This window comes from Aspergillus mulundensis (assembly GCF_003369625.1).
Source record: "Aspergillus mulundensis strain DSM 5745 chromosome Unknown scaffold_9, whole genome shotgun sequence".
Taxonomy (NCBI): domain Eukaryota; kingdom Fungi; phylum Ascomycota; class Eurotiomycetes; order Eurotiales; family Aspergillaceae; genus Aspergillus; species Aspergillus mulundensis.
Window position 1 is genome coordinate 1,233,517 of NW_020797897.1, and position 22,107 is coordinate 1,255,623.

A 22,107-nucleotide genomic window follows, 5' to 3' on the forward strand; every position below is an offset into this window, starting at 1 on the left:
CCAGTCATACGACGCTACTTGTTGTCCCATAATACATACAGTGTGGACGCATTCCGAACTTATTCACATCCTCCATTCCAACCTCCAGAAGAAAACAACGAACTTCCATCGACTCCGACAAGACTTAATTCGTTCCGGGTAACTCTCCAATGCCCCGGTAGTCAAGGTTGTCTTCCGCTGGTGCCAGAGGACGTAGATGCCAAAGATAGACCTCATCGGTGAATCAATTACGACTCCCAACACGCGCGGTTCTCAATTTCTGGACCTTCCCAGATGACATGATATCCCCAGCATCCATAACACTAGCGGGACTAGGGCTGCGGTCCTTCGCGTTATCCTCTTTCCAATTCTCCTTGTCACTCTCTTTATCACTATCGCAATCGCTATCGCTCTCTTCCTCGCTCTCACTTTCGCTCTCGCTCTCCGTCTCCTCCGAGTCGCTGTCCGGGGGCGAGAAGACACCCCTTCGTGGATGGGAATTCGCGCCGCGCTTGACAGGCCCGGACTTTGCGGCAGCTACCTCCTGCGCTTGGCTTGCGGCCTTGAGCAAGCCTTTAAGCGAGGGGCGACTGGACGAAGGCTGGCTGGACGAAGGCTGGGAGGGTTTGGGTATAGACCAGTAGTCGGACTGTGACTGAGGCTGTGATTGGGACTGGGATGCTTGTTGGGAAGATAGGACCGCGGGTCTGAGTCGCTGAGCGGAAGGAGGAGAGGCGGCATTGGATTGCTGCGAGGCCTTTGGTGCTGACGATTTGACTGGAGAAGAGGACTTCTTGTTTCTGGTCTCAATTTCCGAAGCGGACTCCGAGTCAGACTCCGATGAGGAGCCCTCGGAAGAAGTTTCGTCTGCGGAATCTTCATCCTCGGATGAATCCTCTGATTCCGACGAAGAGGATACCTCAATCGGCTCTTTAGGAGTGGACTGCTTGTTAGCGTTGGCAGTGGCGCGGGCTTGCACCTTCATCGCAGGCAGTTCATGCTCGTCCGACGTAGAGTTCTGCGACTGCAGAGGAGTGGGTTTGGATGGTTTTGACAACGTTCTAGTTGCCACGGTACGCGCGGTAGGTTCCTTGGGAGGACCCTTGGAAGGGGGCTTGGGGCTAGTACCGTTTGCGATAGGGGTAGCTGATTTTGCATTGGTTGAATGGGCTTTGGCGTTAACTGCGTTCCAGCCCGAGGCATTGGAGACTGGTGGCTTCTTGGTCTCTTTAGCGGCATCTTTCGAGGTTGGAGTATCATTCTTGAGTGCCTGCTGAGACATGGCAGGCTTCGAGGCCTGTGACTTCTTGCCCTTGCCCTGAGACGACTGCTTGTTCATAGACTCTTCCATTTTCTTTAGCTGGGCTTGCAGACCCTCGAGTGGCTTGATGGCCGCCTTGCGAATACTGCTGGCACCGTCGACAGACTTTTGCCAGGTCTTGAATGTGAGTTTGAGTATATTGAGGTACTCCGGGTTCGAATTGTCCTTCTCAGCAGCCTTGATCTTCTCCTCAAACTCCGCTCTCTCCTTCTTTTGGAGCTCTAATTTCGCCTCGGCTTCCCGTTCATACTGAGCTATAAGCTCCATAGAATATCCAGGAGGGAACACCATTGAGCCGCTAGATCGTCTCTTTTCAGAGCTAGGTGTCTGAGAAGCGGGAGTGATAGTAGGGGGGTTAGTCGCACCCATCGGCGTGGATGTTGGCACTGGCTGCGAATTCGAGACAAGAGCATCATCGTCCTCTGCAAAGGAAACAGAACGGCGAGCGGAGTTTGTGAGCACATCCTTTCGCAGTGCTGAGTGCAGATTCTTAACCTTATCGGCCGGGGTTTGTAGTGTTGTCGGCGTGGAGACGTCCTTCGAGAGGGAACCCCGCCGGGCCGTTAGGGCGCTTATTGGTTTCGGTGTGCTCTGGGGGATTGTTTCAGCCGATTTTGTGGAATCCTGCGAGAGATCGACGGCCGCTGGTGGCTTTCTGGTCGGGCTCCCCGTAATACCTAGTCCCAACCCCTGCACAGGCGTCTCTGACGTCCGGTCCGCGAAGCTCAGGCGGCGCGCCACTCCAGTAAACGACGTTGTACCGCCCAATCGTCGCCCCGACGGGCTAAACCTTGGGGTTCCCGGGGACACTTCGCTATTCCGTCTCTTGCCATTAACAGTGGGAGGAGGTGTGGTTCCACGCAGGCGTGGCTCCTTGCTAGGCGGCAGCTCATCGGTACTATTCTTCCGTTTGCGAGATTGAACACCACCAGCCGCCCCAAGGTCAGCTGCATGTACCTCGGCCGGCTTCTTAGTTGCCACTGGAGATTCTGACTTCCGTTTCGGAGTGGGCTCCCGCATTGCAGTATCGCCATCTTTGTCGCGCGCTTCTTCATCTTTGTTGCCCTCATCATCAGATTCTGATTCAGATGGGTTTTCTGTTTCTTCATCCAAGACTGTAGGATCTGGGTTCGTCACCTCTGGGGCAGGCCTCTTCTGTGGAGACACCGAATTGGTGTGTTCGCGCGCCAATTGAAGTGCAGGAGAATCAGCAGTGATGGAACCACCGGCTCCAGACCGATTGGCAGAACCTTGGCTATGTATTGAGTCACGTCTGGGGGTGGACTTCTTTCTCGGTGTCGTCGCGCGAGACGATCGAGGAGAATCACCTAGCTCTTCACTCCCCACACGATGACCTTGAGGGGCACTCGAGTCCTCCGCACCGAGGTCCTGAGTAGTTTGTGGGGTCGGCGACTTGGGAACTGGTTGAGACCGCTGGGATGGTGAGACGGGTATTTCAAGGTCCTTTTCAACAGAGGAGACGGGAATATCTCTGCGGTGGGTGCGATTTGGGGTGTAATCAGCCCAGCCATTCGCATCAACCGGTGACGCTGATTCGAAGCCTCGTCCAGACTCTTCTGTGATGGCCCCGAGCTTATTGACAGCACGCTCCGCTTCCTGTCTCTGCTTCTTCTGGCGTTGGATCTCGTAGTGTTCCGCCGCGGCATCCCAGTCTTGAGCAACAGAGGGATATCGCACAGGCGACTCTCTGCCTCCAATGGGTTTTTGAATGACACGGACGGTCCTCCGCTGATCATGTCCATCGGACCGCGCCTTTCCCTTGTCCACAAACACATCTGCGACGGTCATATCGGTATCGAGGTCGTCGGCTTCATGGTCATCGTCTAGCAGTTTCTTGATCGCAAGAGGTCTATATATGCCACTAGTTAGCACATCAAATACATTTACGTACACAAGCCAGACCGCAAACATGGGACGCAACACTCACGCAACACCAGGCCTTAACTTCCTCCATTTCTCCCGTATCATCCCCGCCAGTCCACCCAGCGTAACATCCTCGGGGGTTTCCAAGACGATCAAGAAGCTTGCCGGCTTCCCGGCTGTGGAGCCGGACGAAGTGCGACTCGCATCGTCACGTTCGCGATCACCCAGCAACGAGCGAAACGAGAAGGAGTTGGAGGGCTGAGCTTGGTCTGGGGGAAAGACCTTGACGGTGAGGCGTAGGAAAACCATGTTCAGAAACAGAGGGCTGGAAACTTGGTAATTCGTCGCTTCGCGTGAATCAGTGCGTAAAGAACATAATCAATTTGTGGAGAGTTGGTAAAAAGGTTGGTTGTGTTGAAGCGGGGAGTAATTGCGGAGGAAAGAGAAAAAGTGGTGAGGAGCAACGCTGGAGTAACACTGCGCGGAAGACACGATGATAAGCAACGAGAAGATTGCCGGAAGATGATCGCCCGCTGCAGCTTTCTGTTGCTGCCGCCCCAAAACTGAGCCCGACAATGTCAGTCAGTGGAGTTGATAGATCGCAAGAATCACGACGCGGAACTGGGCCGATTTCAGAAGACGCGCTCGTTTGCTTTCACCGCCGACGCGATTGCTTTTTCTCTGCTACGAATCAGACCAACTGGAATGATATGTCAATAACTTCAATTAAACTCCGCTACATGATCAATGTCTGTCATTCTAATCACGGACGGTCAAATGATGGTATATGTTGAAGCAGAATCCCTCGCGACAACTCTAGATAGCTGCCACCAGCCTAAACGCTCAAGCACCAAACCAAGAGGAAAAAGCAAAGAAAAGAAAAGAAAGGGGCCAAACCCATGAAATCACCGTCTATACATTAGCACCAGACTCCGCGGCAAAACAACTTCGGATGCACTCATTCGGGTCAATCAACCAGATAAGTCCCGCCATCCACAAGGCAACGAACAGAACAGTCGCAATTACAGCACCAACACGGTCACCAGTCGTGACAGGACGCGGCTTGAACGGTAGCGCGTCCTCTTTCCTACCAGCTTCGGGGTTGCTCTTGCTGGTAGCCCCAGTGGCAAGGGTCAATGGCTTCGCGTCCGTTTTGAAGACTGCCATGGCCGACGAAAAGACGCTTAGGGCGCTCATGTCGGACTGCATCGTTGCGCTGCCATCCCACTCTTCTTGATGCCACCGGCGTCCGCAGCTTTGGCCATTAAGGCACTGTTGCGCCGCTCCTAGTGCAGACCGTTGGATTCGGGGGACAATTTCGCTAGCGGTATAGGGGGCAATGATGGCCGTAGACGTCAGCCAGGATGAGAGGAAGCCCTTGAACATATCTTCGTTGCGATCACAGGTCATGGTCTGCTCGCACCAAATCTCGGACATGGCCTCTTTGGCAAAAAATGTCTTCCACGTCGTTGCGAGCAAACCGTCGATTCCGGCTTTCCATTTCTGGCCGCCGTTGGTCTTTCAAAGTCAGTCATTTCACTCGCAAGGAAAAGTCGAACGGCCTTACCACATTGTACATGTATGCAGCGCCTCCAATATAGGCGCCATAATTATACGTCCACTGCTGGTCACCATGGTCCTTACAGTCATGCTCCATAGTTGTCGAATCAGCAATCGTCCAATCATCCGACTTAAGCAGCGGCGTGGTGATGCTCCAGTCCCAGAGCTTCTCCGCCCATGAGGCATAAGTTTCATTGTCGGTATACCTACCCAACCGCGCAGCAAGCTGGAACAAGCCACCATTCGAAATGGCATTCTTCATAGTATACCCGCCCTCGAACGGCCAAATCTGCCAGCGCATCCCACCCCCACAAGCCGTCTCATCCCACCTCGGAATCTGGGTGTTGAAAACCCCTTGTGCGAGAGAAACCCACGACGGTTGACCCTCTTCTTCAGGAAAGTTCAGCTCCGCAGCAGTCATGGCGGCAAGACCCCAGAACATCTGGTCGTCGTTGCCGAGAAAATGGCTGTAGTTGTTAGGGAAGAAGTCGTTTTGGCCCTGCTGGTGGAGCATGCCCTCCCTCGTGATGTCGTTGTATGTTGTATCTCCCGTCCAGTACCAGTATTGGATGAGAGTCATGAACATAACGCCGCCTTCCCACCACGAGTCGGGGATCAGTCCTGGGACTTGGCCCGGTTCGTTGCCGTGGTATTCGCTCATCATCTTGCGTGCCACTGTGCTAGCGGCATTTTTAATGGAGGCTTAAATACGATTAGTCTCAGTCAGACGTTATGCATGGTGATAATGGCCTACCTTCATCTTCGATATCAAGATCCAGAGCGGACACCCTTCCCTTGCCGACGAGGGAGGCTGCCAACACGGCTGATAACCACTTGCGAAGCTGCATGTAGAACGGAGACGACCTTGCGCGGGAAGAGGAAAGCCGTGACAGCGCGTTACGAAAATGATGAGTCGACAAGACTCGGCTGCGTTTCGGATGTCTCCTAGAGGATATCACAGACGCAACGTTCAGCCGGTTACCTTTCTTCTGTCTGCCTGATGAACGATCGTTATGAGTTCTCGGGAGAGTTGATATTTGAAAGAAGACAACAAGAGAAGAACAGTGAGTCACTTGGCCCAAGACTTCAGAGTCCATACTCGGACGGAAAGGCCTTGCGAAAGCTAAAATAAACTGGCGACTGGCACGTTGGCCCATGCTGCTGTCTTTACGGTCCGGAATTGTTGTCTCCAGGTAGGTGGCTCAGGCTGGCCCAGTCAGTCTGGGGATTCGGAAGTCAACTCCGCTGCAGTCACGGTAGGTAAAGGGCACACGGTGTGGACGATATGAGCTTTGTCAAATTGCAAGCACGTTTGACTGATTGCACTCTAGACTAGCTGATCGATTATATCAATTCAAAGGCAAGGAGCAATAGTAGGTAATGGTTGACTACGCATGGTGGATGACATGGGTTATACCTCCTAGTTCTGAATCACTACGTATCTGTCGCGCTATACAGATTACTGTAGTCTGCTCCGGGACGGACCACTCTATGTAGCCATTAGAGATGTTAGGGCTATACGCCGATCCACTGAGCGAGGACGAATCGTTGAATAGCTTCGAACAAAACCTGACTTCTCAAACTAAAGTCCCACTCTACTTTCTTGCTCATATCAAATCCTCTCTGATAGGTATTTGCTAGAAAGCGAGAGAACAAAAAAGTCAACTCTCTCATCAGTAAGCACCACGCCCTATGACTGACAAGCCCCACCACCCGCAGATGATAAAGGCCGGTTCGCCCATCTGCCATCATCACTCTGTCTCAAGCCTATTTCCACCTGAGATACACAGCAATGGCCAGCCAAATTCAAACATCGGCCACATCCGTGGAGATGTCCTCGACGACTGGAGCAGGCGAGCGCCTGCACCGCGTAGGCCCTTCCGAGCTCTCCGGCTCTGATGTCCAGGACATGATGCAGGCATCTCGCGAGGCAGACTCGCAAGTCCCAGACGGTGGCTACGGGTGGGTTGCGGTGGGCGGCTGCGCTGTTCTAACCTGGTGGTTTGTGGGGACGTCGTATAGCTGGGGGATTCTGCAGGCTGCGCTCGTCAAAGAGGGTGTGTCGTCTGCGTCTACGCTTGCGTTCGTGGGCTCGCTCGCCGTCGCCTGTATCTCTTTCCTGGGAATCCTCAATGCAACGCTGATTCGGAAGTTCGGGACTCGCGTATGCGGCGTGCTGGGTGTTGTGTTTCTTGGATTGGGCGAAATCCTGAGCGGGTTTGCGCTGAGGAGTATCGGAGGCTTGTTTGTGACTGCTGGGGCCGTTATGGGGGTTGGTATTAGGTATGGTTTCTCTTGCTGTTGAGAGCTCAGTGCTGACTTGGTGGTACTTGCAGTTTATGTTTCATGGTGAGATGTCCTGGAAGTTCTAGTTGTCTTTGTGTCTCTAACCAGCGTGCGCCCTGATATAGGTCGTCTCAGTCGTCCCAGCCCAGTACTTTAGAACTAAGCGCGGAATCGCCAATGGGATAGTTTACGCCGCTGGCGGACTGGGCGGAGCAGTCATCAGTTTCATCATAGACGCCCTCATTCAGAGCACCGGCCTTGCCTGGACCTTCAGGACGATCGGACTAATAACCCTAGCCACCGGGATACCAGCGGCCCTTCTAATCAAAGAGCGGGTATCAATTCCTCGATCGGCTTATGTTGAATGGTATTCCTTCGATGCCCTGCTCAGTCGTTGTTGGATACTAAGACGATGGACAGGCACCTCTTTCGTGACATCCGTTTCACGCTGCTCTTCCTCGCCGGCGCAATTGCCACATTCCCACTGTTCGTGCCTCCCTTCTTCCTTCCCCTCTACACCTCGTCATTGGGAATGAAGTCCTCCCTTGGCGCCGGCGTAGTCGCAGCCTTCAACTTCTCTTCCGCACTGGGACGTCTCATGTGCGGCTTCTTCAGCGATACGTTGGGGCCGCTGAATACGCTCTTCTTGTCTCTCCTCCTCAGTGCTGTGAGCATGCTTGTCCTCTGGCCTGTCTCGAACTCGATAGGTCCGCTCGTGGCATTTGTCATCATCAATGGAATGGCGAACGGCGGGTTCTTCTCGACTATGCCGACGGTAGTAGGGAATGTATTCGGCTCTGCTAGAGTGAGCGTGGCTATGGGAATGATTGTTACCGGATGGGCTGGAGGATATTTACTTGTTAGTGCCCACTGTGTTGGCTGCTTACCCCATACGCAAGTATATGTTTACTGACTGGCTTCTCAGGGTGCTCCGATCGCAGGATACATCCTCGATGCCTCTGGTGGCGAAGAAGGTGGGATCAAAGCGTACAGGCCTGCGATCTTCTACGCCGGATCTTTGGCGTTTGCGGCGGCCGGTTTGGCTGGTGCGATACGGTTAAAGGCGGATATTAACTTGAAGAAGAGGTTATAGTGAAGGAGTAATGCACAAGGGAAAGAGCGGTTTCTATAAGTTTATACAAGGAAGGAGCAACCGGTCCATCGCACCTGCCCTCTCGGCGCTTGAGCAATCCACAAACAAGGAAGGTACGATCACTGTCCAGGGGTGAGGAAGGTGCGACCGGTCTTCTCACCTAGGCAACCAGTCGCTCCTTCCTATCCCGGCAAGGTAGGATGCATGTATAGCGAGGAAGGAGCGACCTACTTCCGCGGCCATCGTACCTTCCTTGCTCGTGTTGTAGCGTGTATTCAACCTGCCTGTATATACTTTGGACCAGGAACATACTAGGATTGTTGCTTTTATTTCGTGATGTCGGATCTATAATATGGTGATTACGCTGGGACAGCCTGCTATTCACATCCAGAATGCTGTTCATCTCGTTCAATTAAATATTCTTTCTATTTCCACCCCATCTCATTTACATCCGGGTGCGTTGACGAGGAGCGGCGCGAATGATATTGTCCACACGGAGGAGAAGCTGGTGATCGTTAGTCTGGAGCTCGAATAATGAATGGAGAAAAAGTTACCTCTGCAGCTTCCGAAGCAGACGACACAACAGCCTTCTTCAACTTGTAGCTCTCTACGACACCCAACTCACGCATATCGGCAATACCGCCACCAGGTGTGAGCAGATCCAGCCCAGAGTTAGTCAGGCCGTTGTTAATGGCCTGTCGCAGCCGAGTAACAAGGTCACTTGAGTCGAGACCGGCGTTATCGGCGAGAATTGTGGGGAGTTGCTTGAGAGCGTGTGCGAATGAGTCGACAGCGAGCTGCTTCTTGCCCGTGGTGTTCTGGGCGGCCTGCTCAACGGCCTTAGACATGACCATCTCGGCGCATCCACCACCAAGAGTCACACGAGGTTCCTTGACGGTTTGAGACAGCACGGCCAGAGCATCGTGGAGCGAACGCTCAGCTTCGTCGAGAAGCTGCTCCGTAGCACCGCGGAGAACAATTGTGCAGGCCTGGCCAGCGGCCACACCGGAGAACTTGATGAGGGTATCTTCACCAATGATGACCTCCTCGATGAGATCACATGAACCAAGCTTGACCTGGTCTGGGTGGTCGAAGGTCGAGGCAATCTCACCGCCCGTAACCAGCGCCAGGCGCTCAATGCCGTCGAAGTCGGCGTGCTCAATGGACATGATGCCGGCCTCGGTGAACAGCTGCTCGGGCCAGTTGTAGATGAGTTGTCGGTTAACGAAGCAGTTGATGCCGTGTGACTTGATCTTCTCGACCTTGGCCTTCATCTTCTCACGCTCTGCCTTCTCCAGCTCCGCCAACTTCCCTGTCGACTCGACCTTTACTCGAGCACCAAAGATCTTCACCTTGTCTGTGTCCATGGCTGTGTTTGCAACAAGAATCTTAGCGTTCTCAAGGCGCTTCGGTTGGTTGACACCGATCTTCTTATCGAGGATGAAACCTTCATCGAGGTAAGAGTCGCTGAGCTTTCCACCAGCCTTCTTGATGATCTGGATGTGGCTCAAGTCGGTTGATCCCCGAAGTCGGAGAACGGCATCGCAGGCAAGAGTAGCGAACTGGTCGCGGTCCTGAGCCAGGACCTTGGAGCTAAGGGTGGTTCGGGCAATCGAGTGGAGGTCTTTGCGGAACTTCTCCATGTCATCGCTGCGGTCAACGGCAACCTTCTCAAGAGCGTCTAGAGCAGCACGGCTGGCGATGCGGTATCCTTCGATGATAGTCTGGGGGTGAATCTTGCGGTTTACCAGCTTCTCGGCTTCCCGCAACAGCTCCGCGGCCAATACCGTCACGGAGGTTGTGCCATCACCGACCTCGTCGTCCTGGACCTTGGAGATGTTGACTAGAACTTTTGCGGCGGCATTATCGAGGGCAATCGCTTTCAGGATGGTGGCTCCGTCATTTGTAACGAGGATTTCTCCGGTAGACCTGCACACAGTCAGTGGTCTCCTAACCCCGCAGTCCGCATATCTCCACTGACGCTGATTGTAAGATCTTGTCCATTCCTTTGGGACCTAATGTGCTCTTGACAAGGTCTCCGACGGCGATAGCACCGACGAAGGCCGAGAGACGGGCGTTCTCTCCTTTCTCCTCGATAACATCGTCCGCAAAGATCTGCGTGGGGTTGGCGAAGGATGCCTGAAATTGTCAGATCCCATATCAACTAAATCACCTTCACAGAACGTACCATGGTGATATGTAACAGAAAAAGAACTACCGGAGAGGTAAAAGTGGTAGCTCAGGGATGCTGAAGAGGCGGAGAGACTGCCACAATTATTGGAGCGATGCGGGACACCCAGAAAAGTTCGCGATGTGGCCCGAGCTCCAGACCGCCCTGAGCCTCCGTCTTTCTCTCGCTCTTGCTTGTGGTTTTCATCCCAATTCCTCTATTTTCAAGGTTTCTAGTAGAAGTACCTCTTGACAATGGCGACGGAAGAGGAGCAGGTCAAATTGGCGCAGAACAAGCGACCCCATTCCGAAGTGGAAGCCGACGAGGACGGTGCGTCCTGCTCTCCATGAGCTGCTTCATACAGCAACTAACTGAAGAACAGGAAGCGAATCATCGGACGATGACTTCGGTCCGGCCCTGCCCTCCGCTGATGCGCCCAAGAAGAAGCGCCGGAAGCTTCCCTTCGAAAAGGTCTACGTCAATGCGCTCCCAGCGTCGCCCCGTTACTCCAAATCGCTCATGCACAAGGATCAACTGTCCTTTGCGACAGTGACGCCGCATACCGACTTCCTGATTACATCGTCAATCGATGGAGTAGTGAAGTTTTGGAAGAAGATGGCTGTCGGGGTTGAGTTTGTCAAGGAGTTCCGCGCCCATGCCACCGAGATCAAGAGCGTGAGTGTGAGCGCCGACGGCCGAAGCTTTGCGACAACCGGAGCAGACAAGACGGTCAAGATCTTCGATGTGATCACTTTCGGTACGTAACGCAATATTTACAGGTCGAGGTACGGTGCTGACAATGGCAGATTTACTTGCTATGCTAACTCTCGACTTCGAACCCCGGTGCATCTGCTGGGTACACCCCCGCGGCGCATCTCTACCACTCCTCGCCGTTACCGACGATGGCAGCAGCACAATCCAGATATACGATGGCCGCGGCGAGAACCCATCTCCCCTCCACACCCTCAAGGCTATGCACCGCAATCCGGTCTCCGCCATCGCCTTCAATGATGCCTACAACTGCGTGATATCCGCCGACTCGTCCGGCATGATCGAATACTGGCGCGCCTCAGACAGCACCTTCGAGAAACCCGACAACGTCTTCGAGCTCAAATCCTCCACGAACCTATTCGAATTCAAAAAAGCCAAATCTACCCCATCCTCTATAACAATCTCCCCCTCCGGTAAACAGTTCGCAACAATCTCCTTCCCCGACCGCCAAATCCGCGTCTTCGACTTCGCCTCCGGCAAGCTCTACCGCAAATACGATGAATCTCTCTCCACAATCACAGACATGCAGCAAGCCGGAACAGCCCTACATACCCTGGACGCCGTCGAGTTCGGCCGCCGCCTCGCGGTAGAGCGCGAGCTCGAGAACCCCGTCACAGCGCCAAAGGCAAACGTCATCTTTGACGAGTCCAACCATTTCATCCTCTACGGCTCGCTCTACGGCGTTAAATGCATCAACACCTACACGAACCGCGTCGTCCGCGTTTACGCGAAAGACGAACCCTTCCGCCCCCTGAACCTCGCAATGTACCAAGGCCAGCCCTCAAAGAAGGGCGTCGTGACAGTGTCAATGGCCGCGAGCGCAAACCCACTCCTAGCAGAGGCCGAAGAGCGTGATCCAATCTTGGTAACAACCGGCTTCGCAAAACTCCGCTTCTACCTCTTCACAAACGACACCGAAATCTCCAAGTCCACACGCGACGTCCACAACGAGAAACCCCGCGACGCAGCATCAGCAGCCGCAACAGCCGCAACCCAGAAATCTGCTGAACTCGGAACATCAGCCATCCTCCACACCACAATGGGCGACATCCACCTGCGCCTCTTCCCCAGTGCAGCCCCCAAAGCCGTCGAGAACTTCACGACACACGCCAAGAACGGCTACTATAACAACACGATCTTCCACCGCGTGATTCGCAAGTTCATGATTCAGGGTGGTGACCCGCTGGGCGACGGAACAGGCGGCGAGTCGATCTGGGGCGGGGAGTTCGAGGATGAATTCTCGTCTCTCAAGCACGACAAGGCTTATACATTGTCCATGGCGAATGCGGGACCGAATACGAACGGCTCCCAATTCTTCATTACGACGGAGAAGACGCCGTGGTTGGATGGGAAACATACGGTTTTTGGCAGGGCCGTGCAGGGACTCGATGTTGTGCATAAGATTGAGAACGTTAAGACGGTCAAGGAGAAGCCGGAGGTTGACGTGAAGATTGTTAGTATTTCTGTCTCATGATTTCTCTTGTCTTCAATGTTTTTTGCGAGCGAGTTAGAGGCATATTGTGAGATATACAAATACCATTTCATAGCTATTACAAAACTATTTACTTGACTTCGCGAATAGTTTCCAGTTTTTTCATCCTAGCTCATGAAATCATCCATTGAGAAAATGGTGGAGAAATTGAAAAAGTTGCTGTACGGGCCAAGAAGAGCTATAAACAAGGCAGCCAAAGACGATCATATGGACAAACACCCGGAGGATGGAAGGATAGGTCCGACTCAATGCGAGTAAGCGGCATGTATACCTCGGGAAAATCCGACAAAAGAACGGTAAGGACGCGGAACGCCAGGTATATGCAATAAACGGCAGCACTATCAAAACAAGCGCATCGTAAAGGTTGGGATAAGAACAGCGGTATCAACCTGTCAGGATATATTGGATGATGTAAAATGATCCTTAAATGGCTATCGCGGTGCTTCCCTAACCTCAACATCGTGGTCTACCCCCTGCGCGTTCTGCAGCGGCGACGGTGTAGGAACTTGTCGATTCGGCGGACCAACATTTGTGCGAGAGCTGCTAGCGAAGGAAACTGTGTTGACAGAGCGAGCGCGGGGTACGAGATCCGGTCCGAGGGAGTCCTGGTTGAATACACGGCTGCCGCTTGCGCCTTGGGTGGCATGGTATGGCGGATGTTTCCTGTCGTGTCGCTTTTTGAGCCAGATGCCGAGGATGGCTATAGCGGTGAATCCGACCGCAAGGACAATGACCATGATCACCCATTGGTAATGGCCATCCCACCTGGACATCGTTAGTTATCGTATGACAGAAAAAGAGTTCCTCGATGGCACTGACCATGACTGCGGAGCTCTGCGATTCGCCGCGGAGGAACTGGAAGTGTCTGCCGCAGAGTCTGCGCTCGAGGTACCATTGTTGTTGTTATTGCTGCTGTTATTGTTGTTGCCCGAGTTGCTGTTACTCGTCGAGTCCTCCGTCGTACCGGAAGTGCTGTCCGTGTCGCCTCCACTGTTGCAGAAGTCGACGTACCACTGCTGCAGGAGCTGTTGATCGTCGGAACTCGTGCAGGTGTCGTCACATGTGCCTGCCGCAGTAGTCTGGAGGTTCTTGAGTAAATCTGACTGGCAGAAGCATGAAACGTATGTCTGTCGATTGGTCGTTTGAGCGGTGGGAGGTGTGCACGAGTCGTCGGCTTGTGAGAGGGCAGAGCAGGTCAACCCGCAGGCTGGAAACGTGCTGGAAGCGGCGGTAGGTCGGAGTTGGACATCTTGAGCGAGGATCGACGTGGTAAGAGCGAGTGACAGGTAGAAAAATGTCGACAGCGAGAGTGAGGGAGCGAAGGGCCAGGACCCTGAAGTCCCTGAAGACCCTGAAAGCATAACTAACGGCGGTGGGACCCGTCGGAGAATGTGAGATGCGCGCGGTCTTCAGTAGCCCGACATTCTTCGGAAAGCGAAGGTGAAGAGAAGAATGGGAAGCGAGAGGGATTGGATAAATTAACGAGAGGTCGGTCGGAGGGACGAAGGTTGAGACTGCGATGGATCGGGCGATAGCGCGGACGAAGAGATTAAGGACGACTCAGTCCCCGGTTGCGGCAGAAAACAGTCAACGCTCGCCTTAACTTGCCCACGGCCCAGAATAAATAAATTGGGCAACGTAAGGATAAACAATTCTATTTATATCGGGGCAAAGATTGGCCCAGAACCACAAGAAAGCCCGCCCAGCTTTCTGTGTCTTGCAGTCTTTTCCCCTCTTTATCCCAACTCTCCCTCTTGTCCCTCGCTTCGTCCGCACAAGAACCAACAGGGCTACGCTTCGTGTTCCCCCAGCAAGATTTATCCAGAATCTACCAAGGTACTACTACTCCGGGGTGCTGTCACGGTGGGCTCAGGTACCTGGTCAGCTCAGGGTCCAGTCCAGTTCCAGCCACAATCTCCGCTTGCGTCGTGCCGGATGTGGTTTTTCCATTATTCTCACTAGCCTAGGTGTCCCGCTCAACCTCCAGGAGTCCAGCGAGGGACCACGCGATGCAACGGTGCAGAACCGCAACGGCCAGAATGGAGATGTTTCAAGAGGACTGAAGCTTGGCTTCGCCTGGTGCTTAATTACGTCGTTACTCGTGCTAAACCTGGCCGATCTTCTTGTCCTCGGAAATCGGATCCACGGATCGGCTTCGATCTTCCAATCGATTATCTCAGTCGAAAAACTTGATATTCCTGCGATGATGTCTTGGCTTCGAAAATCGAAACAGATCCTTCGCTCTCGCTGCCTACAAGAAAAAGAAAATCCGTCGACTTCCCGCCTTAGATACGCCATCATTGAAGGTAGTCGGCGATGGGAAAGCTGAATGGCGCACCGGTTTCCGACCGCAAGACCAGAGCACTAATGCCGACGCCCTTTTCTCCCAAGAACTGCTCATCTGCTTCAGTCGCCGCCGGTCGGATGTGAAGAGATCCAGAGAAGCTTTGGACACCCGGCGCAGATAGCTTGAATTCGGCCCTACTCTCGGTCTCCTGCGGGGAGGCTCCCACAATGGAGGTGTAGAGATCCGTGTAAGCGCGGAATCTGTCCTTCGGCACAAGGACCTCAATGCGGTCTATCCCTGTAGTCCCCGACGGATGTTGCGTTACGGAGGGTTGGTCAAACGTGACACGATGCTTGCGCGGGGTGAGGTCATGGCAGAAGAAGGGTGCATCTGTACGTCCTCTCGGGTAGAATTCGTCTGGCGGGGTGGATTCTGCCTGGGTATATCGTGCTTTGACAATTTTCCACTGGATGTCTACACCTTCGGCGTTCTTGCGCCCTCCTTCCCGGGGTGGGAGATAGGTCACTCCAATGTTGCCGTCCCCGGGTTCGCTTTTCAGTGCCTTGACGATTCGCTCCCTGCTGGCTTCGGCGGAGATGGGGTCTAACGCTGTCAACGCGAAATCCCCAGGCAGCCGGTTTCTCCAGTCGTCGGGCTTTGTAATCCAACTATATAGCTCAAGGTAGGTTCCGTCCTTGAAGACTATAAGCTTGTTTCGGCTCAGGCCACCTAGTGCTGTTAGCAATGGTCATTGCAAATATCATGGGACCGACCGGTATGGACCCCGCCGTCTACCACGGTAAAGTTATCTAAGATCCATGATGGGAGGGGATCAAACTGCTCTTGGCTGAATTGAAGAAGGAGGTGGTCAATGTAGACTTGCTGAGAAGACATTTGTCTGGTGAGATGGTTGGGTTGCGGTATTGATGTTGATGCGGGGTTCCTAAAATATAGCCTTGTCCCCCCTCATTTGGCCAAATCTCGCGTCAATGCCTCCAACAAGTATTTACTCTGTACTATTCGGAGTACGCAGCAATTTCTTCCAAGCCGATTGTCAATCCTTCGGGTAGAGATGTCTATTATCTACCAAGTCCCCTAGCCGAACGAGCAAATGTGATAATTGGGCATGCAGTCCGTGATGTGTTTGGTTAAGCGTCTCGGGCAATGCCTATATTACTGAACTGCGCCAGAACAGGTACCTCATCACATCATTCTTAACGAGCCGGCTCTGGAATCCGTTATGTCAGGGCCAAAACCCAAACCCCGTACAATCCTTGGTCTAATGAACATCGGCCCCGACACCAGCACGGGTGCCCGATTGACATCTCTAGCCGAATTCAAACAGCTCCTATCCACATTCCAAACCCACGGATACACCGAACTCGACACAGCACGCATTTACAGCGGTAGGGCTCAAGAATCCTTCACGGCACAAGCAGGCTGGAAGGAGCGCGGGTTGAGTATCGCTACGAAATGGTACCCTCTGCAGCCGGGCGACCACAAACCAGAAACCATCAGACGAGAACTCGATAGGTCGCTAGCAGAGCTGGGTACAGAATGCGTGGATACCTTTTATCTCCATGCACCTGACCGAGCGGTGCCGTTTGAAGTGACGCTGCAGGAGGTGGATAAACTGTACCGGGAAGGGAAATTCAAGAACCTTGGTCTGAGCAACTATACGGCTTTTGAGGTCGCGGAGATCGTGATGGTTTGTCGGGAGAGGGGTTGGGTGAGGCCGAGCGTTTACCAGGCGATGTATAATGGTCTCAGTATAGCCTCAACCCTATGTTTTCATCTGTGCTTTGGCTAATATGCTGCGCGCAGTTCGCACCATCGAAGCGGAACTCATACCCGTCTGCCGACGCTACGGGCTGGACATAGTCGTCTACAACCCCATCGCTGCAGGCGTGCTAGCGGGCTCATACAAGTCGCCGTCCATTCCAGACAAAGGCCGATTCAGCGCGCAAAACCCGACTGGCCACACATATCGAAACCGGTATTTCAAGGACACGACCTTTGCTGCGGTGGCACTTATCGAGGCTGCGGCGTGCAAACACGGATTGACCATGGCGGAATGTGCGTTCCGGTGGTTGAGGCACCATTCGGCACTGCGGTTTGCCGTGGACGGGAATGGGAATGACGGCGTTGTTATAGGGGTAAGTAGTCTGGCGCAGTTGGAAGGAAATCTGAGGGACCTCGAGAAGGGGCCGTTGCCGGAGGGTGTGGTGGAGGCTTTCGAGGAGGCTTGGGCTTTGACGAAAGGGACCGCGGTCAAATATTGGCATGGCGAGCTGGAGTATGCGTATGATTTGAAGGAGGTTCTGTTTGGCAGGTAGTTGGGTTACCTGTCTTCACCGGCCTGCAGTGGCGTCTATAATCTAGTCAGCGATAGCAAAGGTGCAAGGCCTTGTCAAGCGGCTGATTGACCAGGACACATCGCATCCCTCGCAGCTAATACTTGCATAAAGACAGAGAACTGAAACGGTTGACGAGGGCTCGGTCTAAAGATGGAGACGAGTTGTATGGCGCAATTTATGACGACCCATGATTGCCAAACTAGGCAGTCACGCTTTGGCGCGGGGATAAGTAAAGCACGATACGGAAAAAGGCTCTCATCTTAGCGAGGGATAGGTAGTGCCTTCTCTTCTCTGTCTCGAGAATTTCAAGTATGCATTAGCAATGGCGAGTTATATGTGGACGGCAACGCATAACAAAGCATGATGTAGGCGACCATCAAGTATACTTTTTGATCTAATTTAACCTGCCCAGATGACAGTCCTCCGGTGAGGAAACCCGGTCTCCAGAATGGCTTATAAAGCATGTGCTAGACATTAGGTACGGAGTTGGATGTGGGCTTGTCCTACTGCTTTATCAGCAGGAACTAGAGCATTGTACCTTAAGCCCTGGAAAGTTGCGTAGGCCACAAAGCAAATGAACAGCCAGTAGTGCTACCTTGTAGGAGCTAAGTTCTCTACAATAGGCTACATTGCCGAAAAACATTAGGCAAGGACTTAATGGCACATACTGGTTGTGCCCGAGGACCTGTCTCTAAGATTGGTCCATTAATTGGGTTACAAAGCTTTACTGAGTAGTAAGGAGAAGGTCGCTTAGACCCTTCCCACACGAGTCCCGCAAGGGGGATGAGTTTGGTTGCTGGAAGAGGGCGGAACCAGCAGGAAGCGAAGGTGCGAGAATGATGACGGAATACTGGAGGGGGGCGGAACCAGCATGATAGGGGTTGATAGAGGAAATAAGAGAATGCTAGAGGATGGCGGAACCAGCAGATAGGCGAGAAAGTGGTGAGACCCATGCCCGTCCCTACCACCCTCCAGGGCATGCGAATTTGTAGATAGTGGAGCGGAGAAAAGATTTAATAGAAAGGGAGATGAAAAGAAAGCAGCAAAGATAGGGAGATGAAAGAAGATAGTAAAGACAGGGAGATAAAAGAAGATAGCAAAGATAGGGATATGAAAGGAAGATATAAAAGATATTAAAAAGGAGAGGAGGAATGAGATGAGGAAGAAGAGGAGGAAGGAGAGGAGGAAGAAGGAAGGAGAGGAGGAAGGAGAGGAGGAAGAAGGAAGGAGAGGAGGAAGAAGAGAGAGGGAAAGGAAGAGAAGTAAGGAGAGAGAAGAGAAAAAAAAAAAAAAAGAAAAGGAAAAGAGGTAGATGTAAGAAAGAAGAAAAAAATCAAGACAAGAAGAGGGAAAGGCGCCTTAAATCCTTCGTTCTAAACGGAGCTCATGTCAGCGATATTTGTCAGCCCTAACCGGGGAGCTGATCCTGTGCACTCGGCTTGGGGCTCCGGAAGCTAGTTATCAATTAGCAGAAGCCCCTGGAAGCACTATGGGAAAGATGTCCAGCCTATAGGTGGCACACATGGATTCAACAGGCAGCTGGTTAGGAACTTAGGGCTACACTCCCGACCAGAGCTGGACCAAGCGGCCCGCCCCGCCAGTTCTCGGCGGAGCCAAGACTCCACTGGTCCCTGGCTCTCCACCGGAGCTCCAACCTTTTTCCATCTTCACCTTCGATCCCTCACTGCAAACCCCCAATCTAATAATCCCACAATGCCACAACCGCCACTCTCTTCAGCCGAGCCCACAATGCCGCCCCGCCCCCTCCTCCAAACAATCTTCTCCTCGCTAACCCGCGCCCCTTCACCCTCCACAACACCCTCAACCTCAACCTCAACCCCACCAAGCTGGACGCTCCTCCGCACCCTCAAAAGCGAAAACCCAAACGATATCCAAGGCGATCTACACGGAACCGCAACATTCACACCGCTACCGCCCCACAGACCCCAAGCCCCAAAGGCCGAAAATGAAGAAGAGGGCGGGGCAGAAGAACACACAGACCTGCTGTACAGCGAATCCGGCTCGCTGCCGACCTCCTTCGGACCAGGTCTGCGCTGGACAAAGAAATATATATGGAGGCTTAGCGCGAACGGCCGGATAAGCGTTTGGTTCGTGAAGATGGATAAGAAACCCTCTGGGCAAAGCAGCGACGCCGAAGAAGCGGATTATCTGTTCCACGAATTTGATTTCGCGGCTACGGCTTCTTCGGAAATGAATTCGGCGGAGTTTGTTGCGCCGCCGATGCCGCCGGAAGTACCGGGTCTACCCAGGGGGGCGACGACGAAGGTTATAGCCGCGCGGGGGAATCATCTTTGCATTGATGATATGTATCGCACGGCGTATGCGTTCAGGGTGGATGAGGGGAGCGGCGAGGTGCTTAGTTGGGCGAGTCGGCATGTTGTGAGGGGGCCGAAGAAGGGGCAGGATATTGTTAATTTGTACTCAAGGGCGGCATAGGCTTTGGTTTGGGACTTGGGACTTTCGGTCTGGTCTATATCTCTATATGTATTGGGTTCACATAGACGGTATCTCCAGCACATATGCGTGGATAGAGGGCTTCATAATATGCTAAATATCCAATATATAACATGCCACAAGGGTTCCACCTCAGACTACTAAGCCATATCCACATCAAAGCGTATAAATAAAATCCGGCCTCTTATCGCCCAAGGCGCGGATCTCCACCTGATTCATCCCTTCAACCCAATGGTCCCTCTCGCCGCGTCTGCGCTTCGCATTTTCCCTTCGCAGCAGGATATACTGCAGCAGCGAACCTCCAAACTGGAAGAGAACAAGGTATGCCAAGACCGTTCCATGACCCGGATAAAACTCCGGCGCATCATCGCCGCGGTAGATGTTCGACGAGACGATCCCGTTCAGGTTTCCCCATCCGATTACGAAGCCGAGAGTGACGCCGCGCTTGTACACACCTATCACGCAAACGTTAGCTTATCTCTATCTAGCGAAGAAGGGTGAAGTTTAGAAGAGCTGCACGCACCTTCGACATTGTTGCTTGTCCACGAAATCGTGTTTGAGATGGCGGGGTATATGCCCATCGCGCCTAGGAATGTCCCCGCGTATTTAGCGCCGGGGGTCTTTGCGCCGAGCAGCATCGCGAAGCCGGTTATGCCGAGGAGCGAGACGAGCATATTGCATATTCCGCGCTGGCGGGTGCGGTCGGCGATAAATCCGACAGCGACTGTGAGGACTGCGGCGGCCGCGTAAGGTGGCACGCTGAGGAGCTGTGAGCGAATACCGGAGTAGCCTGTATTTGGCGAGTTAGTGTTTGTTTCTCTGAAATAGTTAGAAGATTGACATACCCTACATATGTTAAGTTAGCCCTAGTTCAACATCAACGCACGCGAAGGTAGGGCAGGGGTCTTACCATTTGGTTGATGATAGTCGGCACGAACAGCGAGAAGGCATAGAGACAGCCATCGGCACCCATATAGATCATCATCCCGGTATAAGTCTTCCAGTCCTTGAGACTGTTCCAGAAATACGTCATCTTGAACTCCTCATGCTCAGCACTCGCCTGCTGATCCTCTGCCAACCGTCTTAGCACTCGCTTCCGATCATCTTCCGACAAGAACTTCGCCTCGTCGGGGAAGTCATAGACCATCCAGAACGATGCAACACCGATAACGATTGTCGCAAGGCCTTCCAGGATAAATATCCAGGCCCATCCTTCTTTGCCGCCTACACCATCCATCTGCACGATTGCAGTTGCGAGAAGGCCACCGAACGAGCCGGCCAAGGCAGCGGCAGAGAAGAAGATTGCCATGCGCACGCCGAACTCCGAGCGCTTGTACCAACATGACAGGAAATAGCCGACGCCGGGGAAGAGGCCGGCTTCTGTGAGGCCGAGGAACCAGCGCGCCTGGTGATGTTAGTGCCTGCAATCTGAGACGAGGACGAGGGACGAACAGCCATTAGACCAGACCAGTTGTGAACGAAACCCATACTCATCATGCAAATGCCCTATGCCATTGTGTAAGTAGATATTACGACAGCGAATGGAGGGGGGCGTACCCATAAGACCATAATGATGGGAATGAACACGCTAGGTCGCAGCCGCTTAAGCAGGATATTGGTCAGAGGCTCAAAGACCGCATACGAGACGAAGAAAATGGTGAGCGAGGAGTTGTATTGGTTATCGGACATTGAAAGGTCCTCCTGTAGATTGTCGAGCTTCGCATTGCCGATGTTGGTTCTGAACGGGTTAGGCTGGACGAACTCAATTGCGCGACATAGGTGCCCTTACCGGTCCAGGAAGGAAACAAGATAGAGCAGACTCAGCCAGGGGACTAACCGCAAGTCGAGCTTCCAGAGAAGGGCGCGGTCCTAAGCAAGCAATCAAGTCAGCGATCCGTTACTGAAAGGATCCGGTCCGACGAGCACTCTTACAATCTTCGCCCTCTCTTCCTCGCTGAGCCCTTCATCTGGATCCGGGAACTGGTCTAGCCGCGACTTGTGGTGATCCCGCGACGACGCGATCTTTTCGAGGTCAGAGGTCTTTGGAGAATTTTCCTGTATCGATTTCTCTGCCATGGTAACTGTGGACGGACTCCGATCGTACAAGAGGCTGAGGGGCTGCGGTTGAGGCGGAACCAGGGAGGGCCAAAATCACAGGGGCGTCCAGGTTTTAAGGGAGGGGGAGCAGCTGCAGCCCACGAGCCGGCCGGGATGCAGGATCTCTTCCATGGTCTTCGATAGTGGCTGATCCCGGGGATTTTCGAGCCAGACGCAGCGTAGTGTCGGGGCTCGGGCTTTCTGGCGACGAGACGGAGGTGCTCCGCAGCCCAGAGCCAGGCTGGAATATCCCTCGTGATTCATGATGCTGGAGAAAAGCGGGGATCGTCATAGTTGAAGGGAGATAAGAATCGTGGAGACGGAAGCTTGCGAAC

The 22,107-nt window shown here is 53.3% G+C and overlaps 10 protein-coding genes across 10 annotated transcripts; 4 read left to right on the forward strand and 6 right to left on the reverse strand.

Annotated features, from left to right (window-relative positions):
• Positions 1 to 223: 223 nt before the first annotated feature.
• On the reverse strand, positions 224 to 3,493 carry DSM5745_08203 (uncharacterized protein; the record flags this gene model as incomplete). The annotated part of the gene is made up of 2 exons (XM_026750219.1): positions 224 to 3,170; positions 3,249 to 3,493. The coding sequence occupies 2 exons, from the start codon at positions 3,491 to 3,493 to the stop codon at positions 224 to 226; spliced, it is 3,192 nt and encodes a 1,063-aa protein (XP_026601223.1).
• A 603-nt stretch (positions 3,494 to 4,096) lies between these two features.
• DSM5745_08204 (glycoside hydrolase family 76 protein) lies at positions 4,097 to 5,592 on the reverse strand (the record flags this gene model as incomplete). The annotated part of the gene is made up of 3 exons (XM_026750220.1): positions 4,097 to 4,702; positions 4,752 to 5,446; positions 5,499 to 5,592. The coding sequence occupies 3 exons, from the start codon at positions 5,590 to 5,592 to the stop codon at positions 4,097 to 4,099; spliced, it is 1,395 nt and encodes a 464-aa protein (XP_026601224.1).
• A 944-nt stretch (positions 5,593 to 6,536) lies between these two features.
• On the forward strand, positions 6,537 to 8,123 carry DSM5745_08205 (uncharacterized protein; the record flags this gene model as incomplete). Its single annotated transcript, XM_026750221.1, has 5 exons — positions 6,537 to 7,027; positions 7,081 to 7,093; positions 7,156 to 7,397; positions 7,451 to 7,889; positions 7,956 to 8,123. The coding sequence occupies 5 exons, from the start codon at positions 6,537 to 6,539 to the stop codon at positions 8,121 to 8,123; spliced, it is 1,353 nt and encodes a 450-aa protein (XP_026601225.1).
• A 445-nt stretch (positions 8,124 to 8,568) lies between these two features.
• On the reverse strand, positions 8,569 to 10,314 carry DSM5745_08206 (chaperonin-containing T-complex subunit CCT2; the record flags this gene model as incomplete). Its single annotated transcript, XM_026750222.1, has 4 exons — positions 8,569 to 8,628; positions 8,678 to 10,052; positions 10,105 to 10,262; positions 10,312 to 10,314. 4 exons carry the CDS (start codon positions 10,312 to 10,314, stop codon positions 8,569 to 8,571), a joined length of 1,596 nt encoding a protein of 531 aa, XP_026601226.1.
• Positions 10,315 to 10,547: 233 nt separating this feature from the next.
• DSM5745_08207 (WD40 repeat domain-containing peptidylprolyl isomerase) lies at positions 10,548 to 12,538 on the forward strand (the record flags this gene model as incomplete). The annotated part of the gene is made up of 3 exons (XM_026750223.1): positions 10,548 to 10,623; positions 10,676 to 11,050; positions 11,100 to 12,538. 3 exons carry the CDS (start codon positions 10,548 to 10,550, stop codon positions 12,536 to 12,538), a joined length of 1,890 nt encoding a protein of 629 aa, XP_026601227.1.
• Positions 12,539 to 12,987: 449 nt separating this feature from the next.
• Positions 12,988 to 13,917, reverse strand: DSM5745_08208 (uncharacterized protein; the record flags this gene model as incomplete). The annotated part of the gene is made up of 2 exons (XM_026750224.1): positions 12,988 to 13,321; positions 13,376 to 13,917. 2 exons carry the CDS (start codon positions 13,915 to 13,917, stop codon positions 12,988 to 12,990), a joined length of 876 nt encoding a protein of 291 aa, XP_026601228.1.
• Positions 13,918 to 14,853: 936 nt separating this feature from the next.
• DSM5745_08209 (uncharacterized protein) lies at positions 14,854 to 15,737 on the reverse strand (the record flags this gene model as incomplete). The annotated part of the gene is made up of 2 exons (XM_026750225.1): positions 14,854 to 15,572; positions 15,617 to 15,737. The coding sequence occupies 2 exons, from the start codon at positions 15,735 to 15,737 to the stop codon at positions 14,854 to 14,856; spliced, it is 840 nt and encodes a 279-aa protein (XP_026601229.1).
• A 346-nt stretch (positions 15,738 to 16,083) lies between these two features.
• On the forward strand, positions 16,084 to 17,179 carry DSM5745_08210 (aldo/keto reductase family protein; the record flags this gene model as incomplete). Its single annotated transcript, XM_026750226.1, has 2 exons — positions 16,084 to 16,612; positions 16,668 to 17,179. 2 exons carry the CDS (start codon positions 16,084 to 16,086, stop codon positions 17,177 to 17,179), a joined length of 1,041 nt encoding a protein of 346 aa, XP_026601230.1.
• A 1,734-nt stretch (positions 17,180 to 18,913) lies between these two features.
• On the forward strand, positions 18,914 to 19,657 carry DSM5745_08211 (uncharacterized protein; the record flags this gene model as incomplete). The annotated part of the gene is made up of 1 exon (XM_026750227.1): positions 18,914 to 19,657. One exon carries the CDS (start codon positions 18,914 to 18,916, stop codon positions 19,655 to 19,657), a length of 744 nt encoding a protein of 247 aa, XP_026601231.1.
• Positions 19,658 to 19,831: 174 nt separating this feature from the next.
• DSM5745_08212 (allantoate permease family MFS transporter) lies at positions 19,832 to 21,751 on the reverse strand (the record flags this gene model as incomplete). The annotated part of the gene is made up of 8 exons (XM_026750228.1): positions 19,832 to 20,130; positions 20,199 to 20,465; position 20,521; positions 20,586 to 21,080; positions 21,128 to 21,181; positions 21,233 to 21,413; positions 21,465 to 21,544; positions 21,608 to 21,751. 8 exons carry the CDS (start codon positions 21,749 to 21,751, stop codon positions 19,832 to 19,834), a joined length of 1,521 nt encoding a protein of 506 aa, XP_026601232.1.
• Positions 21,752 to 22,107: the final 356 nt, after the last annotated feature.